The sequence below is a fragment of the Chiloscyllium plagiosum genome, unplaced genomic scaffold (genome assembly GCF_037043375.1).
Source record: "Chiloscyllium plagiosum isolate Xiang-an unplaced genomic scaffold, Cpla_swu_hap1 HiC_scaffold_23, whole genome shotgun sequence".
Classification (NCBI taxonomy): Eukaryota; Metazoa; Chordata; class Chondrichthyes; order Orectolobiformes; family Hemiscylliidae; genus Chiloscyllium; species Chiloscyllium plagiosum.
Window position 1 is genome coordinate 31,032,153 of NW_028270161.1, and position 25,295 is coordinate 31,057,447.

At 39.2% G+C, this 25,295-nt stretch overlaps 1 protein-coding gene across 8 annotated transcripts in view; it reads right to left on the reverse strand.

Annotated features, from left to right (window-relative positions):
• The window catches only part of cacna2d1 (calcium voltage-gated channel auxiliary subunit alpha2delta 1), a 692,512-nt gene that overhangs the window by 267,320 nt on the left and 399,897 nt on the right, over positions 1–25,295 (reverse strand). For all 8 annotated transcript variants that reach the window (XM_087999530.1, XM_043713764.2, XM_043713767.2 and 5 more), the window contains one exon: positions 4,010–4,079. In XM_087999530.1, coding sequence (XP_087855656.1) covers positions 4,010–4,079 — 70 coding nt within the window. The remainder of the gene's footprint in view (positions 1–4,009; positions 4,080–25,295) is intronic.

The following is a 25,295-nucleotide window of genomic DNA, read 5'->3' on the forward strand; positions in this document are numbered from 1 at the left end:
ACCACAACCTTCACAAGGACAACTCGGGATGGGCAATAAAAGCTGGCCCAGCCAGCAGTATCCACATCCCACGAATAAATAAAAAAGATATTTGTGCCCAATGACTCAAAACACATTACAAAACAAACTTTGACTGCAAAACCTCAAAAGTGCATCAAACTGCTAATTATGACTTTTCTCTATATTGTACATTGCTGGAGATCTATGCATTTGTCTTAATATTAGATTGAATAACAATGAAAGGTCACCACTGCCTATACTGCATCTTCCATCCCAGGAGTTTGAGAATTTTAATTTCTTAAGCAGCTGAAGCAAGAGTAATTCTTAGGTCTATGAAATGGTTTAAAAAAAGACGTTTAACCAAATAACTCAAAATTATGTTTGAGTACTGTAATTAAATGTGATATTTTTCACTGTAGGTATACTAATGTGTTCTAACATACTGTGCAATTAAAATGACTAGGTCAGGCATTCTGCTCCAGATCCTAATGCAATTTGCATAAGATTTCCTAGCAACATTTTTATGCTTCACAGAAATCCAAACTATAAGTTAAAAAGCATCCATTGAGCGGTTGTGAGACAAAGAACGTGGCACTGTGGCAGAAAGCCAATATAGTCTCAGGTGGCCCAAGTAGGTTGTTCATTATATTTGATTGACACTCACACCTTAGCAAGGCATTAATTAATGGTTAATGCCTGCAGATTTCTACACTTTCACCCACACAAATCTCATAGAAACTGGCAGAAAAGAAGCATGTTGGACATTCCATTGACAGATATACCTTCACTATCTCTGAGTTATAACGTTTCATTTTATACTTTCACTGTCAAAAATATATTTTGCCTTTTTTGTTTATTTTCATTCTCTTTTGGTCACCCTGGACAGGATGCTATTTTTGTATCAGGCTGTGAGGATTCAGGCAATTGCTGCCCGGCTTGTATTAATTCTACTCCTAATGCATAAATACATGGTATCACACATCAGAAACCACAAAACCTCCTATATGACAAATGTACAGTCTAATGACTGAACTGCGACAAAGCAACAGAATTTACTGACATTCTCTCATTGCTTCAATTAGACAACCATTCTGAATAGACTGAAGGAGACTGTAAGATGGATTTCTATAAACTAATACACCCTGCTGAACATAAAGCTTTTTAAATGAAGTGTTTTTCCTTCATTGTTGAGGAGGCATGAGAGAAATAGAGCAAGAAATGATGGTTCCCTACATGGGAGAATAGCATATGCCAAGTCATTGATACTCCTTCATACATGTTGGTGTAATCTACATTATTACTTTGAGAGACAATGTGGTTGACTCTTAATCTTCTGGGTAATTAGGGATGAGAAATAAATGCTGGATTAGCCAGCAAAGGCCACATCCCATGAACAAACTTAAAAGTATGTTTGGAAGTTGAATGTTAACTTGTGTTAACAAAGGTCAAACAACAGGTCAACAATCCTACTTTCTGACTGGGAAACATAAAATCAATACCACATAAAAAAAAACCCATGGATGGCAGGAAGAGATACAATATTTTTCAATTGCAAACTAATTTCCATGGAGGTCACTTATATTGCCATTTCTACAGAGAGATAACAGCCCCATTAATTTTGTTGTCAAAATAATAGTGAGGCTGAAGCATTCTTCATTATTTTTCAGTTCTGAGGAAGGGTCACCGGACCCGAAACATTAATTTCTCTTCATAGATCCTACAGACCTGCTGAACTTTTCCAGCAACTTCTGTTTTTGTCTTTGATTTACAGCATCCACAGTTCGTTTGCCTTTTAAACTCCTGAGCACTATCGTATATAAGGGTAAAGGCAGCAGATACATGGGATTCCCAACCACTCTCAAATTGCCCCCCACGTTAGTCATCTAGACTTGAAAATTCTGGGTCAAAATCTTGGAGTTCCCTCCCTAACAGCTATGTAGATCTTCTGACAGCACATGGACAGGAGTGGTTCAAGAAGGCAGCTCCTGAGCACATTCTCAAGGGCAATTAGGAATGAATAGTAAATGCTGATCCAGCCAATGATGTTCATATCCCAGGAATGAATTTTAAAAACTTTTTAGCTCAGGTTATTGTTATGTAATTGAGCTGCATTAGCGAAGCTGAAGTTGCATTAAATAATTAAGCAATTAAAAGATTAAATCACATCCACCTTATTATTATGAGCATGCATTTGCACTTTCCTTTATTTGCTGACAAGGTTTTGCAACAAACTCTATCAGCTAATGAAAGCATGAAGGAAACTGGCTTGGCACAGCTTCTGAACTTAACATGACAATACACACCACTTTGGCACTCTGTGTGAGCAGCTATACCTGTACATGTTAGCTCCTGATAAGCAATTGCTCAAAGTAATCTCTACCAAACATGTACATCAGCATTTAGAGCTGTATATTCAGACTGTCGATGCGTTGAATGAAGAAACAGAATATCAAAGTGAATAAAAACTCTTTTTGTTCTTATCTTTACAGTTCACGATGAATATCGTTGTGAAAATGAGACTCATGTTTTAGGAGTGCAACTTTATGTTTGGAGGCACGTTTTAGATGAATGATAATGGAAGCACTTGGATTAGGAGACCAATAAACAGACCTTGAGTAACTGTAATTCAAAGGACAGCCTGTATATTTTTAAGAAGTCAGAGCTGGAAGAGGGAAACAATAAACAAAAAAGTGGTCTTTTTTTTAGCCTGACAATGGAACCAGTGATTCTGTCGAGATTGCAATTATTCTGGAGACATAAATTTTTGGACCCCAGAATCAAAGTGATTTTTGGCAGATAAAGTTAGTTAGTCGAAATTTACATCTGGGACATCCCAGGTGGGCCATGTTGCTTGCTGATAGATAGATAGATAGATACAGGGAGCTTTTTGTGTCCCTGGGTTTCCCTTGTATGATATCTCAAAGAAATAGGAGTTGGTGTTGGACCCACAAAGTAGCTTAGAGATGAGCAAAAGGAAAGAAATCTGGCAGGAGCTGTAGACCATGAGCAAAAAGCCATCAGAAACTGAGGATGTTTTCTGATTTTGGAGTCACTGAACAAGAAAGTAGTGAGGCCAATCCTGAAGCTGGGATGTCCATGATCATGAGCTGCTTAAGCAGTTGGCCACATTATAGGATGCTGGCAGAAGGATCCCAAGAAATCTCACAGCTTGAAGAATAGCAGGAACACTGAGAAGAATCAAAGTTACTGCCTGGAATCTGTAGCTCACCTTGGTTTGGTTCCAAGAGAAGTGGAGAAAACCTCAAAATCCTAAAAAGTAGAGGGAAACTCTCAGATGGAAATAAACTAAAAATGGGGCGTGTCCTGGTATGCTTTTAAAATTTATAGTTTAAACATTTTATGAAATTTAGTGTTAAGTTAGCAGCATTTAATTTGTTTAGCTCGTGTAAACAGTTTACTTTAAAATGTGAAACTGAAAGTTTGAAATTCTCTTTTAAAGTTACTGGGCTCCCTCAAAATCATAGCAATATGATAACTATGGATAGTCATTTCTAACTTTTAAGTTTACTGTATCAACTCAAATATTTCTTTTACTTTCTTATACCTTTTTATAAATAGCATTCAGTGCTCCAGGATGGAAGCCAATGACTAATGTCATTACAAATGTTATTAAATGATTTCACGACAGCAATGGTGACATCAGTGAATGACAAAACCAGAGGCTGAGGCTAATGCACAGGGATGAAGGGTTCAAAACCCATCATGGCAGCTGATGTAATTTAAATTAATTTAACAAAATATGGAATTGTAAGAGTGTCTATGTAATGGTGACCATGACAATTATGTTTGATCCTCATAAAAATCCATCTAGCTCACTAATAACCTTTCGATTAGATACTTGGTTTGGTCTATACATTACTCCAGACCCACATTATTAAGGTTAACTGCCTATAGACAAGGTCTCATAAACTAGTCAGGGACAAGCAGGGATGGGCAACACATGCTAGCTTGCCAAATGCCTACATCCCCTCACTGAAGCAGCACTTACCATGGTCTTCTCCGAACATCATACAAGTCGATCCTATTGGCAGTCTTTGTTAGATCAACCCATGGCGATGCTGGAAGTAAAACAAAAGATTGAACTTGATTGGAGCTATTGATTAAAGAAATGTCCAATAAATCTACAGAATTTACCAAAGAAACTGCAACCTACCAAAGAAACTGCAAAAATGCAACCTAAAAAAACGTCATTAAATAAGGAAGTATGCTTTATTGTAAATCAATAAACCAACTTACAAAAATGACCATAGATAAGCATATTGATAATGAAGGAGGGTAGAGGGCTACATTCATTGTTTATCATTCATGCTAGGCTTAGGTTAATTTGAGATGATTTGCAACACTTAGTTAATTGTAAATGTTGCAAACCACTGCAAGAAATCATTCCATATCAGTCTCAGAATGGATTTGATAAGTCACCCTACAGTGGATAAAGGAATCAGTAATGAAAATTTGAAGTCCTTTTTCCAAATTCTCTTCTCTGTACATCAGTGTGGTCATACAGAATTTGAAGTATTCATGTTATACTTGTGTCAAGTGATTCCTGATGAAGGGCTCTGACCCAAAATGTCGACTCTCCTGCCCCTCGGATACTGTCTGACCTGCTGTCTATCCAGCACCACACTCTCAACTACATTTTGACTAAACCCGTTTAAAGAAAGCAATGCTGGCAATTAAATACTGAAAACACAAAATGCTGGAGATTCTTCATCCGTGCATCGAGACTCAAAACATTAGCTTGTTTTCTCTCCATGAATGCTGCCTGACCCACTATGACCTTCAAGCATCTTTTGTTTGCAGCACAGATTCCAACATCTGCAGTATTTGCTCCTACATTGTGTTTAGCTGATAGTTAAATAACCTTTTATTAATGCAGTTTGTAATTTCATAAGATGAAATGAACCATAGAAGGTTACAACCCAGGATGAGGCCACAAAAACCTCTGTGCCTATACCAGCTCTCTGCAAGAACAACTCAACTGGTCCATTTCGGGTTGTACAGATTTGAACCGCTGTAAGATTTATGTAAGAGCCAGCAAGATAATCCTGCTCCCGGTCTCTTTGCTGTAGCTCTGGAAACTTTTCTCTCTTCATATAGAAAGATGGAAACATAGAAATTAAGTGCAGGAGTAGGCCATTCAGCCCTTTGAGGCTGCACCACCATTTAATACGATCATGACTGATCATGCAATTTCAGTGTCCCATTCCCACTCTTTCCCATACCCCTTGATCCCTTTAGCTGCAAGGACCATGTTCAGTTCCCTTTTGAATATATCTAACAAACTGGCCCCAACAGCTTCCCATGGAGAGAATTCCACAGGTTCACAACTCTGAGTGAAGAAATTCTTCCTCATCTCAGTCCTGAATGGCTTACCCCTTATTCTTAGACTGTGACCCCTAATTCTGGACTTCCCCAACTTTGGGAACATTCTTTCTACGATGAGCCTGTCCAGTCCCACAAGGATGTTCTATGTTTCTATGAGATTCTCCCCTTATTCTTCTAAATTTCAGCATGTGCAAGCTCAGTCGAACCAGTCTTTTCTCATATGTCAGTCCTACCATCCCAGGAATCAGTCTGTTGAATCTTCGCTGGACTCCCTCGATAGCAAGAATGTCCTTCCTCAGACGTGCAGACCAAAACGCGCACAATACTCAAGGTGTGACCTTGTGTGAATATAATTATTCAATTTTCTTTTGAGACACTATCTTCACCACATTCTTAGGCAATGTATTCCACTTCCACACTATTTGCTGCATATTTTCCCAATGTCACCATTGCTTCTTTTACAAAGCCCCTTAAATCAGTGTCCTCTGGTTCCTAATCCTTCTTGCAGCAGGAAGCATTTGTCTCTGTCTATTTTTTCCAGTCCCCTCATGACTGGGAACACCTGTAACAAATCTCCTCTCAACCTTCTCTTCTCCCAGAACCATCATCCTCCTCTCTCAGGAGAAAACCCTTCTCTAATCAATCCACAAAGCTGAAGTTCCTTATCCTTGGAGACATTCTAAAGAATCATCTGTGCACCCTTTCTCTAGCAAACACTAAATATACGCAGGCATAACTTTACTACAGGACAGGAAAGTCAATGAGGACAAATATATCTGTCTCCTTCTATCAGAGCAATTCACCAGTCTCTCTTCACCAAATCACTCAATCACTTTTCTTGCCAAGACCACCATTAAGTATCATTAGACTGTTTGTTTCAAAGACTTTCTTTCATCACATATTCTTTGATAGGAAGAAGTCACTTCCTACCTCCTAACTGTTAAATTGTCCTTCCAAAGTATTTGAACTCTACCATTGTGAATATCAGTGATTAATCTCCTCTATCAAACAGCCAGCACAGAAGGAGGCCATATGATCCATTATGCCTTCTCAGTTCCTTGGTCGAGCTTTCCAATTAGTCCCTCTCACTGCACTTTCTTCATCACACTAAGTTGTTTGCTTCCAAGTATTCATCCAATTCTCTCTCTCTCTCTCTCCTTTTTTAATGATACATCTAACAAAGTGAACTTGCACAGCTTCCTGAACTTTAAATCCTACATTTGATTCCTAATTTGTGGAACCACTTGGCTCCTAGCTATTGTAGGCCACTGTAATTTCACTTTAAGATTTAAAAGTCAAAATTTACCATTGTGAGACCGCACTGATAAGAAAAACATTTTTACTCTCGATGATTTTTTCAAAAGTCACAACTACTTTATTTTCCATTTCATTTGAAGGTTGTAATGACCGAAGACCTGATGTAACCTGTGATATCAAAAGCCAAAGGTATCAACATTGAAAAACCTTTGTAGTTATTTGCCTCCATTCTCAAGTCCCAATTTCATTTACACAAACAAGGAGTACATAGCTTCAGCTGCACTTTCCTTTCATAAGTACATATGCATTATGTATGATAACAACACATTTGTGCAACCACATATTATAAAAATACTGTTTTGAAGAGAACAGTCATATTTGCACTGTATAATGTTAGAAATTTGCAGTGTTCTCCAAATGCTGTTGCAGTGATAGTGTGGTAGAATGTATTATACCCTTCCCACCATACCTACCTCACAGATTATTTAATTATTTTAATTATTTTATTTATTTTGTTCGAAGACTAATTTTTGCATTTGCTGGAAAAGAATGGGATAGGTTGGGTGAGTGCAATGAGATCTTAAATATTTTTCATGCACTGGGTTTATAATTTCTTTGCAGCAAGCTCAGAGGAACTCTTCTGCAATGGCAATTGATTCTTAATTGTAGTCATGACTAGACATTTAAATTGGCAAATATTAAAGTTACACAACCTGGTAACACTCTAAGCCAGCCAGTGCCACCCACGTATCACAAAATGATTATTTTTTTAAAACTCTGTCAGTTGAAAGTCGCACCTTGAAACAGAGGTTTTCATCAATTGAAACCTAATCTGAGACCTCCTCTTTATAAGATTCACAGTGGAAATCTGGAATGCTAGAAATTCAAACAGTGTTTTACTTCATGGATATTTTTAATTTCCTGTTCTGACATATTAGGCAACCAGTAGTTACCTAGATCCCCTGCCCATTAATTGTACCTTCTACTTGTAAGGAAGGGCTACTTGATTCAATTTAACATTGTCATCACTCTGGTATGAGTATTTTAGCTTCCAGCTCAGTTTATTTGATGACAACTCTGAATCAAAGAATTGCAGTTCATTTCAGGAATGCAATGTGTACTGAGTACTCTAACTTCAGCAAAGTACTGGACTATTAGAGATGCAGACTTTCAAATTATGTAGAGATTCAGATAGATATTAAAGAGTCCATCACATATTTCAAAAAGACTAAGATTATTTAGGAAGATCTAAGATGAATTAGACCTGAGCAAAGTTCTTCTCTCAAACACAACCACCAAAACCAGATTAATCGGTCATTCTACTCATTGTACACTGCAAGATCCAAGGGAACAGCAAAGTGCTTGCCAAGTTATTGTCACTGCATTTCAAATGAACTCCCTACTTGTTAAGTTCGATTAGACATCTGAGGGATATAGTATTGTAGAAATGCAATTTTCTTTTCATCCTACCCAGGTGAACATTTATATTTCCAGTAACTAATTCAAAAATAATGAAGGCAGCAAGCTTTCTAACTTCTTGAGATAAGTAACTGGAGCAACAATTCATCTATATAGGAATTCCACTTCCTATTATGCAGTTTGCTGTTAACATCACGTTAAATATAAGTTACTGCCTTTCGTTTGGAGATCAGGTTTGTAGGAATTGAATTATAACTGAGTCTTCAATGATGGATCAAGGCTGACAGGCATTCACTATGTCTGATTCATCGAACAAGTACTGCAAAATGCAAATCATGTTCAGTAAAATAACCAGAGAGGAAGGAATCTGCAAACAGTCTATCACATTCAGGGAAAGCACGTCTGACATTTTATCTCTGTGGGATACAGTTCGATCTTAGTACCTGCACTGTCGCACTTTGTATGCCAGCGTCATAATGAAAGGAAGGATATAGGGAACAGACTGAAGCAACATTCATGGAGAATGCCGCTCACAATTTTACAAAAAGTAATAGTCTTGAATGTCCATGTAAATTTTGATTTTCTGTCACATTTCAACAGGGGAACTATTTATTCTGGCCAGGACTTTCTGCCTCAAAATCGATGCTTTTAAACTCAATAAAATTACTTGGTTCTTCCCACAAACAACTAAAAGAAAACTCTCATTTCATTTAAATAAAGAGCCAGGAGTTGGAATTCCAAATTTTCTGGTCCTTCTCCCATTGTGCATTGGCAGGAAGAAGAATGAGAATGATAAGGTACAGCGATTAGAACAGGCTGAAACGGATGAAAGGGAAGAATTTTTATACCAGCACAAAGGCTCTGATGGTGCAGTGGGAGTGTCCCTACTTCTGAGCCAGGAGACTCAGGTTCAAGTCCCACCTGCCCCAGAGGGATGTAATAACATCTGACCAGGTTAATTAGAAAAAAAATTGTACCTGCAGACAGTTTGTGCTGTGGCTACTGCAACTGGGAATTATCTTCCAGAGTGAGTTTTTTAGTGGTGTTTAGCCTAAATAACCTTCAATGTGTGAAAATGCCAGATTTTGACATCTACCAACTCGACAGTAAAGGCTACAAATGCCATTTCTCATCGGTCTACCTTTGTATGGCATTACCATGAAGAAAGAACGGCTGGAAGGAACATTTGATACACATTTAAAATGATGCCAATCCATCATAGTGGCCAGTCCCCAGGCTGCAATTCTGTGCTCTGATAGTTTACAGATTAGATTAGATTACTTACAGTGTGGAAACAGGCCCTTCAGCCCAACAAGTCCACACCACCCCTCCGAAGAGAAACCCATTCCCCTACCCTATATTTACCCCTGACTAATGCACCTAACACTGGGCAATTTAGCATGGCCAATTCACCTGACCTGCACATCTTTGGATTGTGGGAGGAAACCGGAGCACCTGGAGGAAACCCACGCAGACACGGGGAGAATGTGCAAACTCAACACAGACAGATGGGAATCAAACCCAGGACCCTGGTGTTGTGAGGCAGCAGCGCTAACCACTGAGCCACCGTGCCACCCCAATTAGCAGGTGCCCATTTGGGCAATGCCAGTGGGAGGGATGGCAATTACCAGCAATGCAGTAATCAGAAGACTCGTATCAATCCAACGACTTCAAATAATGCATCTTATAGAGAGAGAAATAATCAGAACAGCAATGGTCTACATCAACTTATCCACACTATTATCTCCTGTCATGATTTGCCTGCAAGGATCATTATGGATATAGTGCAGTTTCTGATCTTTGCAATAATGGGAAAAAAGTAATTTTCAAAACATTGCACTGCCAGGGCCTGGATTTTCCACTGGCCAGACATTTGTTACTCCAGTATAGATGGGAGTTCCGCATGGCAAACCTGTGGAAACACCATCATAACACACTCCAAAGGAATTAGGGTCAGAGAGTTATAGAGAAGTGCAGCATGGAAATAGACCCTTTGGTCCAACTTGTCCATGCTGACCAGATATCCTATTGCCTGGGAAATTAAATTTTCAATTCAGCAAATCCATTAAGTCTCGAACCTTCTGAAAGTCTTCATTTAGGTCAGAGATTTTGGATGATTCCAATGAAACCAAATGAGATAGTTACTCAGGCAAAGTTGGACCATTAAAAAAGCAGTCTAACTCCTGAATAACTGCACACTTAACCTGACAGTGCCTTATCCTCACAATGGACCATGACAGAACCCCTCCCTCTCCTGGACTCCTGCCTTCCTTGCGACACCGCTGCCAACGGCCCATGCTGAACCCAGACCTGACATGACAGAACCGCCCTGTCTGACCCTCAGCCACAGCAGACCCAACTTTCCAACCCTTCACAACCTGTTCCTGACCCTCCCCGCGCTGAACCAATTTCGCCCACCCTCTCCGACGGATGTTAAACAGTGCATCACTTCTGTTGCCATCTTTCACCCAGACATTGTACCCCCTACCTACCTGTCACTCTGCCCAGTCGGATCTCTAGTTACCTGGCAGTGTGGTATTCTACCAACTTTACACCTTCATCTTGCCGCTTATGACAGCCTACCCCTCTACAGCTGGCACTCCTCCCAGCTGGAATCCCACTTATCTGCCACCCAAATTTCCCAGCACCTTAACATCACACTCACCCTATGTACTCACAGTTTGACAGCAATTGTCAAAATGCCTGTCGGGAACACATTAAGTGACTGCCATGAAAGGGAACATGGTTCACCTCCTTCCTGACAGTTCTGCGCTATGACTGAACCGTTAGAACAGACATGCAGCTCGGAACTTCTGAGGGAGCATCTCCTCTCAGAAATGTAAAAGCATCCTTCTTGCATAAAATGAAGGCCTATCTCGAGGAGATTTTGTCTCCCCAGATTAACTGGTCAAAGGAGTTCTGCGGAATTTGATGAACATGATATTGAAGTTCAGGTTCCAAAAGAAGCAAAAGATTGAATTAATTATCAATGAGTTTGGTGTTGATGTAACCATCACAGCTGAATCTATCTCCAGATAGACATAATAGGCATTTACTAATGGACATTAATCTATGACTCTATTAAATTGGGCATTGCTTGCAGCTTTGATAAACAGGCCAGCTCTCCTCGATAAAATCATTTAGGTTTGCGTACTCTCATCAAGGTAAAACATATCACAACACTGTTTGTGATGACAGCTGATTTATGCTTGGCGAGTTCAACAGTTTGGACTCACTCCTGCCAGTTTAGAAAATATCATTCTGTGCTCTGAATTTTACTAGAAATAAGCTAAGCACCAATTTTGGCAAGTTTCACAGAGTATTTCTCTCCCTAAGCCCTAGCAAGGTTTTTCACACTGGGACCTCCAGCACTCCAGTGTCAACACTATGTACAAAGACCAGTGCGCACGAGATCAAGTACTGCCAACCTGGAGATGCCCTTCATTGTCCATGTAGTGAGAGGGGAACAAAATACAAATGTTCCCCGGGGCAGAGAGGTGGCATGGCTGACACTTCATCTCAAATACAATACACATTGAAACAAAAATTGTTATTTAAGAGCCAAGCTATAAAATTATTCACCTGTAGTGTCATGTGACACTAAACCCCTGTCTAAGTTGGTGCTATTCTTCACCCAATGCTCACAGCATGAGCCGACAGCTTAGTCATGCCAACCATCATGTTACACTGACCCCATCAACGTCAGATTGATTGTGATCATCAATAATTCTCTATCCTGCAGTAACCTATGTTCCTCCAATGTAATATTGTCTCCCACCCCCATGTACATGTTGATTTTCTGCCCATCATTTTTATTGTCCCCTCTGCATCCCAGCATGTTGCCTCCAATCCATACAACTGACCTCCCCAACTTTCCTATAACAGCAATGGCCCTCATAACTTCCTTTGCATTTTAGACAGCTGTATCCAGAACTGACCATTGCCTCCCCCTGACCAACATGGACAGTCAGTTCCAAACGATGACTGAAAAGACCCCTGACTGACGATGCAGCTCCCAAACTGATTGCACTTGACCTGCAGGACTGACCATAGCCCACTTCTCAGACGGTAAAGTTATGGAACCCTTGACTCTGATTGCCCCAAGAGGCTGACTATTGTCCAAGTCTCTGGCCTGAAGAGGATGATGCCCTTGACTTACTGTGCCAAGACCCTCTGACTGAGGACTGCTCCACTTAGACTTTGAGACATGGTCATTTGGATGAAGCACATGCAGTGTGTTTGCCATGCAGACTGCTGGTATAAAGTGTTGGTGTGACATTGATATGGTGCCATACAGCAAAATGTCCACCCCTGCGTGTGATTGCCTGGCAACCAAGTCAAGCTGCCTGGCTTTGCAGCAGTAAGCCAAGACAAAAGTATTGTCAGCATTTAAAATCTAACTGAGAGGAGAGAGCAAAAATGGCAAGAACATGTAGAGATGTGACATTGCAAGTGGACATAAGACTGTGTACTAACAGAGTAAGCGAGGTGCCTGAAGGTGTGCCCTGGTCAAATCAATGTGCTGGATGCCTGACCCTGTGTGTGGAGTGTCCAGACAGTAGCATTACACTGATAGGTGCTGATGCATTCCAAGTGCAGTATCAGATTGCAGATGTGTACTGTATATGATTCAGAGATTGACCTGGAGAGTATGGTGAGGCTGGTACGTATGCAATGCCAACCTCCATGGATTGGGAATGTGGATGCTTGGAGCATGTCCAAAGATGTTGGCGATTGTTGTCCATGATGGAACCCCTCAGGAGCGAGCAGTGAACTGGAGTCGCAGGTACCTGCTCTGACTTTCATGTCGAGGATTGTCACATCTAGTTTCTATCCAGTAGATGGGAGCATGAAAACTGCACATCAATGAGGTGTGATTTAATAATAAAGCCATACTAAAGCATGTATATAGATGCAAATCCATCTCTCACCACTCAAGTGAGATTCTTGTGTTGCTACTCAGAATTTGGATAGAGAATCAGATTTTATCTCCCTATGTCGAGAATCTCATTTCTATCGATCCCTCCCTACTTTCCCACTGACTCACTAATGCCCACATCATTCAGGGGCTGGAAAGATTCTTGAAATTCATATCACACTGGAAGATGTCTGCTTTATAATTTGAACTTCTAGGAATGAATGGAAAAAACATCTTTCTCACTTGATTTCTCACAAGGTGTCACAGTAGATGACATAAAATTACAGGCCACATGCACACCAGCATAAATTAGGCTTGATGGACGTAGGAAACAGGACATTAGAATTAGTAAACTGTTAGTTTCAATAAAATGTTTTGATAGTAGCGTAGGCAAATATGGCATCATTATTTGTGAAGTCCTACAATCAGCCATGCAATGATTAACCATTTAATCTATTGGGGTTTTTTTCTGGTGGCATTAGTTGAAGGAGGAACATTGGGAACTGGGAGAATTCCTTTTCTGCCCTGTGCATGGAGATTTTATGATTCACTTGAATAAGCAGGCATGGCCTCTGGCTAATATTTCATCTGAAGGAAAGCAGCTTTAATAATGCAACACTCACTGTGTTATGATCTTAAGCCCTGTGACAGGGAGTTCAGGACATCACGGGTGAAAGTACTAGTAACTATATCAGAAATATAAACAATACAATGGCAAATTATAATGACAGGAACATGGCTAAGTAGTAAGGTATTGATTCCTTTTAGTCTATTGCCTGATAAGTCTACAATTCTTTAAGGTCATGGCTCAATTCTGTCTAACCAGTATTTTCATATCACTGGACACCTTAACTAAGGAAAATTTAATGTATTTCAGTCCTGAAAATTTCAGTTGACCCATTTTCAGCCTTCAAATTAGAGAATTCCAGGTTTGTACTATTCTAAACTTCATGGTTAATGGGCCTTGATCTACTTTCAAGGTTATGCCTCTTTCTGGTTTCTTCCACCACAGGAAACATTTTCTCTGTATCTGTCATATGCTTTCCTTTCTTGTTTAAATACCATGATTAGACCTCTCCCTCAATGCTATAAGTTCAAGGGAATACAAGGCAAGCTCCTTCTATGGCACCTTCCATATCTGCCATCTCAGCAATCTGAAAGGACAACGGCAGCAGATACATGGGAGCACCAGCACTTGCAAGTTTCACTGCCATCCTGATTTGAAAATATCTTGTAGTTCATTCAGTGTTGCTGGCTCAAACTCCTGGAACTCCCTCCCTAACAGCATTGTGGGTGTACTTACACACCGTATGGATTGTTGTTGTTCATGGAAGTGGCTCACCACCATATTAAGGGAAATTAGAAATGGGCAATACATGTTGATGGTGATGCCAATACCCAGTGGAATAATTGAAGTACATTGATCCTCACACTGAATCTGCACTATATCCCCTCTAAGGTCAATGTATTACCTTTCAATTCAAAATTGTTGCTTATTCCAATGCTTACTTAATTCCCAACTGATATGATTTCATAAGAAGTGTGTTAACTTGTATTAAGAGGCCAAAGTCACAATGTTGAATTTGCAACATCACTATTATTTGAACATCTATGTTATTAGTATGTCCTTAATCAAAACTCCAGTCAAAATAAGCAGACAAAAATACAGGTGCATATATAATGGGCTAATAGACATTGCTTCTTATTTCATTTCTCCAATTCTATGAATATCAAGTATGGTATGAGTGCAATATGGTTCTAGTGAAGGTCAGTAATAAATCTGCTTGTGGGGACTCACAAAGGACAGCTCATCATGCTACAAGGCAATAACAACCCTTGAATAGACATCTAAGCATTAATTAGTGACAAAAAAACATGTTTTCTTTTCTTGGTGCAAGTACAAACCTAAGTCTCCAGTGATTTAAAAAAAACTCCCCTGACTGAGAGAGGTTATTGCACACAAAACACCAACAAAATACATTTTTCTGGATTTAATACATTTTTCATAAAAGAATAATGAGACATTTTCAATTTAATTTGTGATTCAATGCTTTAAGGAATTCATTGTCACCTTCAAAAAAGGCAAATTAGAAATCATTCAGCTTTCCATTGCATTAAATATCTAGATGAATGTTAATAAAGATGCTCAAACATCTCAAACTGGCCTTTGTAACTTTATTATCATTTTTTGAATCAATCAATAAGATGGGTACAGTTTTACTGTGGGCTTCATGACCCCCACATTGAGGCCAAATGCAAATGCTGACCCTGTTTTTGGCTCAACAATATTCCAGAAAAGAACTTCCTAAATGGATGCTCTGGGCCAACTGTCTACTTGAGGGCTTCAGCCAGAATGGATTTGCTTCAGGCCCAATAAGGGAATCAGCAAGTCTGAATCCTTGTCAGCCCCATCAGAAGAGGTGAAAGCTGCTAAGGGAGATCAGCGATAGAGGAGGTACCTCACCGTGAAGATATCAAACTATTATGTGAAAAACTTACATGAGTGGGGTTAAGCAGGCTATCCTCTTTGGATGATACACTTGAGTTACAGTCTTCTTCATTCACCAACCATTTCCTTTCGTTATAAAATCTCTATCTCCAGTGGATCGCCAATAGCCACAGGATGGGTGTTGAAACGAAGCAGCGAGCTGCTCCAGAAAATCACCGTAATAAAGGATTTGAATATTTCAGCAGGCTACCTTACCTCCATCTGGCAGGGAATGAATTTCATATCGGGTCCTGCCACTGAGAAACTTCCTAGTGGTCGGACTGCATTGGGGGAACATTCCAACAAGGCTTCCAGTTATTTTTCCAGTCTATCACTCACCATTCCAGATCAGTAAATTCCTTCCCAATGTTTCAGCTTGTATAATCCAAAAGCTGCCTGGAAGGAATGCTTAATAGTGGGTCCAGACAGACAATTCCCAATCAGCACTGTTATCGCCCAAATGGGGTCATCCCGCATTTCCGTGTGCAGGTGTACAGCATGGGTACACAACATATTTGCACATGGCCTTCTTGGAATTTCTAGCCAACAATAAAAATTGTATTTAATATTGTTTGGACAATGCAAATGTAAATTTAATTAATATTTTGTATTTTCTGCATTAAACAGTTTTTTGGTTTCATTTTTAGGGCTATTTTTGTAAGTTTAGTGCTGAGAAGTCTGTAGGCCTATTTATATACATGCATTTTAAAGAGGCTTTACAACATTGGAAGTGAAGAGATGGAGATTAATAGTTCAGTGCATTCAAAAGAGGTATAAAAAAAACTGGGTGTTGACTGGTGACAAAGGTTCAAGGGCACACAAAGATAGAGAAAAATCCGAAGGGAGCAATCGACCACCTCAGTTTGTGTGCATACCAGAGAGTGAAGGCAAAGGTGTTAAACTCTCCAATAGGAAATTCTGCAAGACTGCTAGAAACAGCGTTTAATGAATTCGTAAAGTTAAACAAAGAACTGCAGACTCTGAACATCTAAAACAAAGTCGGAAGTTGCTGGAGAAACTCAGAAGCTTTGGCAGTGTATGTGGAGAGAAAGCAGTGTTAATGTTTCAATCTGCACCGAATTCTAAAGAAAGGTCACTGGACTCAAAATATTAACTCTGCTTTCTCTGGAAGCTGATGAAAATGCATTTAGTGAAGGAGCAGAAATTAGAATTGATCTTTCTCTGCACCTTCTCTACAGCTATAAGACGATATTCTGTATTTTGTTGGGATATCCTGTATTTTGATGGGATAACCTGATGTACTTTTGTATGATTTATCTGGACAGCACAAAATACAATATTTTTCACTGAATCTCAGTACATGTGGCAATAATAAACCAAATCAAAATCAAACAAAATCAAATCAAATCAAATGGCTAGACAAAAGTTGGTTGCAATGGTGCCACAATGTGCCAGAAGCCTGGGAGTGGAGATTGTGGTAAATCATTACTAGGACTTTGGGGTTTGTAAGGAATTCTGTTGCAATAAAAGGAATCCTGTGAGTTTGATTCATTTTCTGATGATTGCGATGAAATCTTGCCAACTTTTTTGTCTGCTGTAATATTGTTAGCATTCCTATTTAATAAATATTTTATTCATTTTATTAAAAGTACACTGGCAGGCTTATATGAGTGAGTTCACTAACTGACCTCCACAGTTAGAAAAAAGCAAAGTGAGAATCTGTAAGGCCAGGTTTCACTTTGGGAACTGACTTGGCCAATATTAACATCAGCTGGGATCAAAATATTATAATATGTAAATAAATATGTAAAATGTAATAATCCACATAGAATAATGATAATTTTAACTTACTGATGTTTTAAAACTTTATTTTGAAAGCATTGAATCCTGAAATGTTAATCCATAGATTTACTATTTAATATCAGGCTGTCCATTCTATACATTTTCTAAATGTCATAAATGGTTTAATATTTTTCCTTTCAAAAGACAGATTTCAAAATAAATTCAATACTTGCAGAACATGTACCACTTGTGATTTCTAATATATTCAACAATCGGTTACTGTGAAAGAAAGTGCTTCTTTCCATTTTTTTTGTCTTAATTAAAACAATGTTGAAAGACAGCATTGAGTAATATTAGCACTTTGACTCTGCAGGTCTCTGAAAATGCATTGATCATACTTGAGAAAATCCCATGTTATTAGGCGGTGCCAGTCAAGAAAGATACAAAAGACAAAGGTAGAAACCAAAAAAAACTGCTTCGAAAATTAAGCAATAATATCCTTTTAGGCTTACATTTTAATATGAACTAAGACAAGTTTTCAGAGAGAAACAGCTCTCATCATTTATAACAGAAACATATTTACCTTCAATTTCATATATCACATGCCAACATAGAAAAATAAGTTTACTGGGAACAAGGCGGCAATAATAGCTTTCTTTCAGAAAAAAAAAGTAATTATTACTTAATTACATATGAATAACTTGGCTCTAAATGTCCCATAGTATGCCATTCACTGTGCACAAAAAAGTTTGCTGTGTGGATGAGTTCAATTCAGTTAAAGAACCAGAAAATCCAGTGATTCTGTGTTTAAGAAAATTAAAGAACACTAGCTAGCTTTGGCAGCACAGAATTATGCCCACCCCTCCCCCCTACCACTTGCAGCAATACGAACAAACCTATTGTTCTCAATGTTATTGAGCAGATACATTGTACAGTAACCAAGTTTATCTGTTTCAGTAAGTAAGCAGTACATCCAGGTTTCATTATCAGTGATAAAGGAAAACATTCACTGTTTACCTTGCTGCCAGATGCCCAAAGATCTTTTGTGACGTGCCCAGGGAAACTTTTCTTTAACTTGGCATCTTATTGAACTAAATGCCGTGGATCAGGAGTTGCTGGAATCTCCAAATAATGCAAGCAACAGTATGGCCTGAATATTTATTGAGACCTAAGTGTTGGTGTAAGGGAAGAAAGATATGTGGGCAAAATTTCTGATGGGAAGCCAGTTGAGTGAGGTGCATTCTAAAACCTGCCACAGCACCTGAAAGATCTGACCTATGACCCTGGTGAGCAATAGGTATTGGGTTAGTTTAGCAAAGCTTTCAGTCACACACACTCCATGAGTTGAATGGGACATGGAGGTTACACCCCATATTGAGGTGGATGGAGTGATGGTAGTGGCAGTAAGCCAACCCTTGTTCCAAGAGTCTTTGTGTGAAGGAGACTATCATGAGGGGAGAAAGTGAGAAAGTACACCTATTCCTCCTGGTAGAGCTAGAAAAGGCACTTGCCTGAACCCATCACTTGCCTGAACTTATCTCAGCTTACTTCAGCTGGGAGACCAGGATGCTGCTGAAAAGCAAGTTAAATTAAAAGCTACCAGTCTTATTAAGATCATTAGAATGTCAATACACCTCTTGGAAGCACATTAGCTGCCCTTCCTTGTCCTATTTTCACAAAACTTAGAATTTGGAGCCAGCATACTGCTGAGTTTGAAACTTTCTCTGGTTTGACCTACACCTGTAATCAAGCCAATACACTAACTTGGATTAAAATTCCTCTGCAATGTTTCAACTATGAAGTAAAAAACAGGAAATATATACAAAGTAAAATGTAGATTGGGAACAGATGTTTTAAATAGTGGGGGACAGGGAGGGAGGAACGAATAAAATAAAACAGGTGGGACATTTTAAAAAAACTCACACTAATTTTCATCTGAGAGAATGAGCCTTCACACTTCTAAAACAAATTGCTCAAGTCCAGAGAGTTCATTTGACAAAGTCATTATTTTAGTTGCATTAAAAAAAAACTCTTGATTGTACATCTTCCACCGTTGAATCTAAAATTAAAAGACAAGTACCCAAAATGCATACTATTACAATTATTTTAATGCTGAGTCTATCGATAAGGATTGCAACAGCACACCTTGTGGACAAACAGAGAATCTGATAGTCACTTCCACATTTGTGTTTAATGCTGCATGTGCTGACTCCAGCAGTTACTGTCAGATTTACTGCATTATAGTGATGAGCACTCGTGACTTATTCTTGTTATCATTATAAATTTTGGACGTGCTATACCAGATAAATACAAACACAATAAGGAAATTTAAATGAAGGGAGCCAGTCAAAGATAGAGTAGATGTATGGAATTATTTATACAGCAGAGAGAATTGTAACATGAATAGACTTTGCAAAAACCTCATTCTTTCCTCAGCTGAAGAAGGAAATCCTGGAGCAGTATTGCAGTATCTATTTATGCAAGATTTTCCATTGCTTAAGTTATGCTCAAGCAATTCAGAATCAGAAAATGGTGAATAAGTCATTCGTGTAGAGATTTAGATTATGATCAGGGAGGGTTCTAAAGAGTGGACAGGGGATACAAAACACTTTGTTGTTGCCAATCTGTGAACATTGTTTAGATTAATCGGTGTTGAGTAATAATGGGGATAATTCATGTTCCTGACATAACCATGGAGTGTGGTTTAAGATAAATGATATTATGGGTCACAAGAAATTTTAGACAGGGTCTATGATTGCACAGTGATGCCTCCATGATTACATAGACTGGGAGGCCTACAGAACTGCTTAAACTGTATAAAATCACAGAGCAACAGACAGTTTTTTTTTAATGGAACTAAAATAATAATTTCTGGCAAATGACCTCTCTGGACTTGAACAATTCATTTTAGACGTGTGAAATCTCATTCTCTCAGATGAAAATTAGTGTTAGAGGTTTTTTTTAATTGTCCCACCTGTTTCTTTATCCCCTCCCCATTTAAACCATCTGTTCCCAATCTACATTTTACTTCTGATGTATCATTTAAACCTCGTATAAAGCTGTAACATTGTGCTGATATCACTAGACGAGTAATCCAGAACCCCAGGCAGATATTCTGAAAATGTGGACTTGAATCCTGCCATGAAATTTGAATTTGACAAATATCTAGAATTAAGAGCAGGCCAAATGGTAATCGTGTAACCATTGTCGATTATTATTAAAAACTAACTGGTTCAATAATGTCCTTGCTAGAAAAAAATTTGCTGTTGTTATTTCCTCTGGCCTAAATGTGATTCCAGATCAATATGGTTGACTCTCAACTGCCCTCTTGACAATTAGTGATGATAAATAAATGCTAGACTGACCAGCAATACCTACTTCCCTTCAATTAATGCATTTTTAAAAAGCCAAATTCTAACACTGGCAATTTAATTTTATATAACATTGAAATTACCAAAGATAGTTATGACTGTGATTTCTAGCTTATTAAAAATACCAACTGGACAAAAATTGCATTAAGTGATTTCAAATTGAAGGAACTTTTCACACAAATAAAAGGACTGATCTTAAATTACCCCTTCATGAAATCCCAATTCGGTGTTGGACTCCCTCAACATACAGAACCTTGTCCTTGGAAAATTTGTGTGATTGCAATATCAAAATACAAGCAGATATTGGTGAGGACTTTGCAGCTAGCAGTGCGGTCCTTCCTATGCTTTAAAACAAACTGTATACTTCATGTGCAATAAAGCAGATTGCCAAAAACAACACTCAATTTGAATACATATAGAATTCCTAAACATGGGTACACTTTTTGATTCAGTTAACCTTTCGGATAATTGCCTGAAGAAAATTTTCAACCCAAAGTCTCAAATGTAACAAATTGTTGATAAATAGATAAAATTTATTCAGTACAATTTGAATGTTTATCGACAATGCCAATCTGGTTTTCTTTTAACTTAACCTGCCTATTTCCCAACTGAAGGGATACTTCAACAATAGGACAATAAAAGCCTCACTTTAGAGTAATCATGGGATCATACCTAGCTGCCACTCATATCAAAGCTTCAAAAAATGAAGCATGCATTCCACACTGATCGCCTGATTGGCTCTATAAGTGTTGACATTGGCACCTATTTTTTAATACCATATAACAAAGCTTCAAAATCAGATATTCCATTGCATTCAATATGAAGAGCCACAGCTCCTAGAACTTTTGCTTGAATCTCACTAATCACATCCCCTGAAACAGCACCAAAATTACTTTAGAAGATCACCTTCCCCAACAATTCTGCTCCATTCTCCAGCTCAATATTTTCACTGAGTCTCATCATTACCAGAGTATCAGCAGCAATGGCTTTCCTTCTTCTGTCACCTATCCTGAAATGCCCTTATCTCTCAAATGCATATACTTGACTCCGCCTTATCTAGTTGCTTCCCTTTACTAACACCATTCAAAGATATAGGGTCAATGTCCACTTCTATACAGAAGACACCCCATTCTAACTTGCCACCACCACTCAAACCAGCCACTACCTCTTCATTGTCATTGAGAGAAGGACCTCTGGTGGGAATGGCTGCCCCCATGGATCTAACATTACACAGAACATAGGACATAGAATATAGAACAGCACAATACAGGCCCTTCAGCCCTTAATGTTGTACCAGCCTTTAGTCCTACTCTAGGTTCAGACTAACCTACCTTTCTTAGTACTATCTTCCATGTGCCTCCCCAAGAGTCACTTAAATGTCCAGAATGTATCTGACTCGACTGCCACTGCTGGGAGCGCATTTCACGCACCCACCACTCTCTGTGTAAAGAAAACTGACATCTCCCCTAAACCTTCCTCCAATTACTTTAAAATTATGCCCCCCGTGATAAACATTTCTGCCTGAGAAATAGTCTCTGGCCACCCGCTCTATGCCTCTCAACATTTTGTACACCTCTATCAAGTCACCTCTCGTCCTTCTTCGCTACAATGAGAAAAGCAGTGCTCCCTCAACCTTTCTTCAAAAAACATGCCCTCCAGTCCAGGCAGAATCCTGGTAAATCTCGTCTGCATCCTCTCTAAAGCTTCCACATTTTTCCTCTAATGAGGTGACGAGAACTGAACACAATTTTCCAAGTGTGGTCTAACCAGGACTCTACAGAGCTGCAGAATAACCTCGTGGCTCTTAAACTCAATCTCCCTGCTAGTAAAAGCCAACACACCACATGCCTTCTTAACAACCCTATCAATATTGAAGTATCTATGGACATGGACCTTAAGATCCCCCTGTTCCTTCACACTGCCAAGAATCCTGTCTTTAACCCTGTAATCCGCATTCAAATTTGACCTTCCAAAGTGAATCACTTCACACATTTCCTGGTTGAACTCCATCTGCCATTTATTGGCCCAGTTCTGCATCCTGTCAATGTCTCGCTGCAACCTACAACAGCCCTCCAAACTATCCACAATTCCACCAACCTGCGTGTCATCAGCAAACTTATTAACGCACCCTTCCACTTCCTCATCAACATCATTTATAAAAATCACAAAGAGCAGAGGTCCCAGAACCGAAGGCTGTGGAACACCACTGGTCACTGAGCTCCAGGCTGAATACTTTCCAACTACTACCACTCTGTCTTCTATGGGCCAGCCAACTCTGTATCCAGACAGCCAGATTTCCATGTATCCCATGTCTCCTTACTTTCTGAATGAGCCTACCAGGAGGAAGCTTATCAAACATCTTGCTAAAATCCAAGTACACCACATCCACTGCTCTACCTTCATCAATGTGTTCTGTCACATCCTCAAAGAATTCAGTCAGGTTTGTGAGGCATGACCTGCCCCTCACAAAGCCATGCTGACTATCTCTAATAAACTATGGCTTTTCAAGTAATCATAAATCCTGTCTCTCAGAATCCTCTCCAATATTTTGTCCACCACTGACATAAGACTGACCGCTCTGTAATTCCCAGGATTATCCCTATTCCCCTTCCTGAACAAGGGAATAACATTTGCCATCCTCCAATCATCTGGCACTTCCCCAGTGGACAGTGAGGACGCAAAGATCATCGCCAGAGGAACAGCAATCTCTTCCCTCGCTTCATATTGATGATGGACAGATCACAACCTCAGTTATCTGTGCCTGCCCAGCTCTGGGACAGAAAGAAGAGTTCCCTTTGAGTGTGCTTCAGCATGGAAGTTTTCTTGTCTTCCTGCAGCCTCAGCAGTGGCCATTTTGTAGTCATGGTGTTGGCAAGGCAGCCAAGCTGCTGGCCCTCTGAGTGGATACCTCTCGGAAGCAGGTCACCCTCCCCAGTTGGACAGTGGTCCAAACTGGCTTCTCTTCAATGTCCACCACTAGTAAATCTGCCAGAGCACCATTGCCCATTGGCATAGGATTGCAGGGTTGCAACCCACTTTCAATTTCCCAGAGGTGGCAACACTCTTAAACATCATTCCCTCTGCACATAGAACTCTACAGGTCGCTCTAAGGGCCCATGCATGCCAATCAGCATGCCAATAAATTTACTTCCAGTTTCACAAGGAAATGCTGGAAATCTGGCACAATAGTAAAAACGAATTAAAGCTTGTATTGCTCTGGAGTTCAGAAAATTCTGGCCTAAGTCTCTGCAAATGTCCTCGTTAAGCATATAGGCATAAAAGAAATACAAAATTGTTGAAGGATATTCTCTACTTGTCCATATGTTGCACTACGCTGCCCTGCAGCCTGTACCTCTGGTAAAATATTGCTTATTTGACCATGTATATTTCCATTAAGCAGGAAATCGGCTTCGGTGTCTTACCTGAAAATGTAAGATCCATGAAAAATTAAGAAACCACAATTGTATGCAAAAAATCTACGTCAATTTAAAACAGTCTTTTAACTCAGTTTCTTTCTAAGATTGCTCATGATTATAACCTGTCATTGACTTCATTTTCTTATGTTTTGAAAGTAGTCCCTTACTCATTACCAAGCCAATGTAATTTATGTAAATTACACCTCCATTTCTTCGTTTTATGTATTGTTGTTAGTGAAAAATCACACCATCGGGCTGTGAATGTATTTAAATTCATTATTAAATTGTGTACAATAGAGTGCAAACAGGATCAACTTTAACAGAAACATATTGTGCTGAAGTTGCTGCAAATGCAGAAATGCATGTTGTACCAACATAGACTGTTCACCATACACTGGTGCATTTGTTGCTTTGAAAATACCGTGTCTTTTAAGGTCACCCATTTCAATAAAACAGTTATAAACAGGTGAAATCGTACTATAGTACCACTCTTATCACCCAATATTGTACACGTTCCTGGCATAAAAATTGGGCAGATTTTCTGCTGCCTGGCACCTCTGAATGGCACTCTTAAGTTGCTCATTAGAAGTCTGTGAAGAGTATTTGGGATGATCTACTCAATGTTTTAACCACCCTTGACCTATGTTGAGTACTTCCATTGAAAGTAAATTGTAAAAACTCTTTATAACTAACTTTTTATCATGTGGTTTCATGCCTGACTATGGGTTCAAGTTCAAGAAAGGCTTGTTGAGGAGAAGGCAAAGTCTAGAAATGTTGTCACAGCTAAACTTCAAAGTAACGCTATTTATAATGGTCATACTAAGTACTGCTTGCATGATAATCATTGATATACCTGGTTCTGACCTTGTTAGGTACCTACATTAGGCAAGTATTAATTTATCCAATATTAGGTAAAGTTTAATCATATTCTTCTTGCGCATGTGAGCTTAACACTGTGTCCCATTCCACAGTGTTTGAACTCTACCTGCACAGGTCTACGTATGCTCAGTAAGGGGTAGCTCTGTGACATTATTGCAAGGTTACTCCATGGTCCTTGCACAACAGCCCCCTGTGCAAATCTTGACTTGATTATACCAGCCAATGATTTGGTTATAGAGTTAAAATTATGGTAATTCTCTGGTAGTCCAATCACATTAGCTCAACAAAAGCAATCTGAAACCAACACAGATAGACAGAGATGACACCGTCAATCCATAATCTCATTATAGAGGAAACAGAATTTTCAATAGCTTTAGATTACTCTTCAGTAAACCAGCAGTAATGGTATCACAGTCTGTGATACTGCTGTACAAATGTCATCACATATCAGGGACATG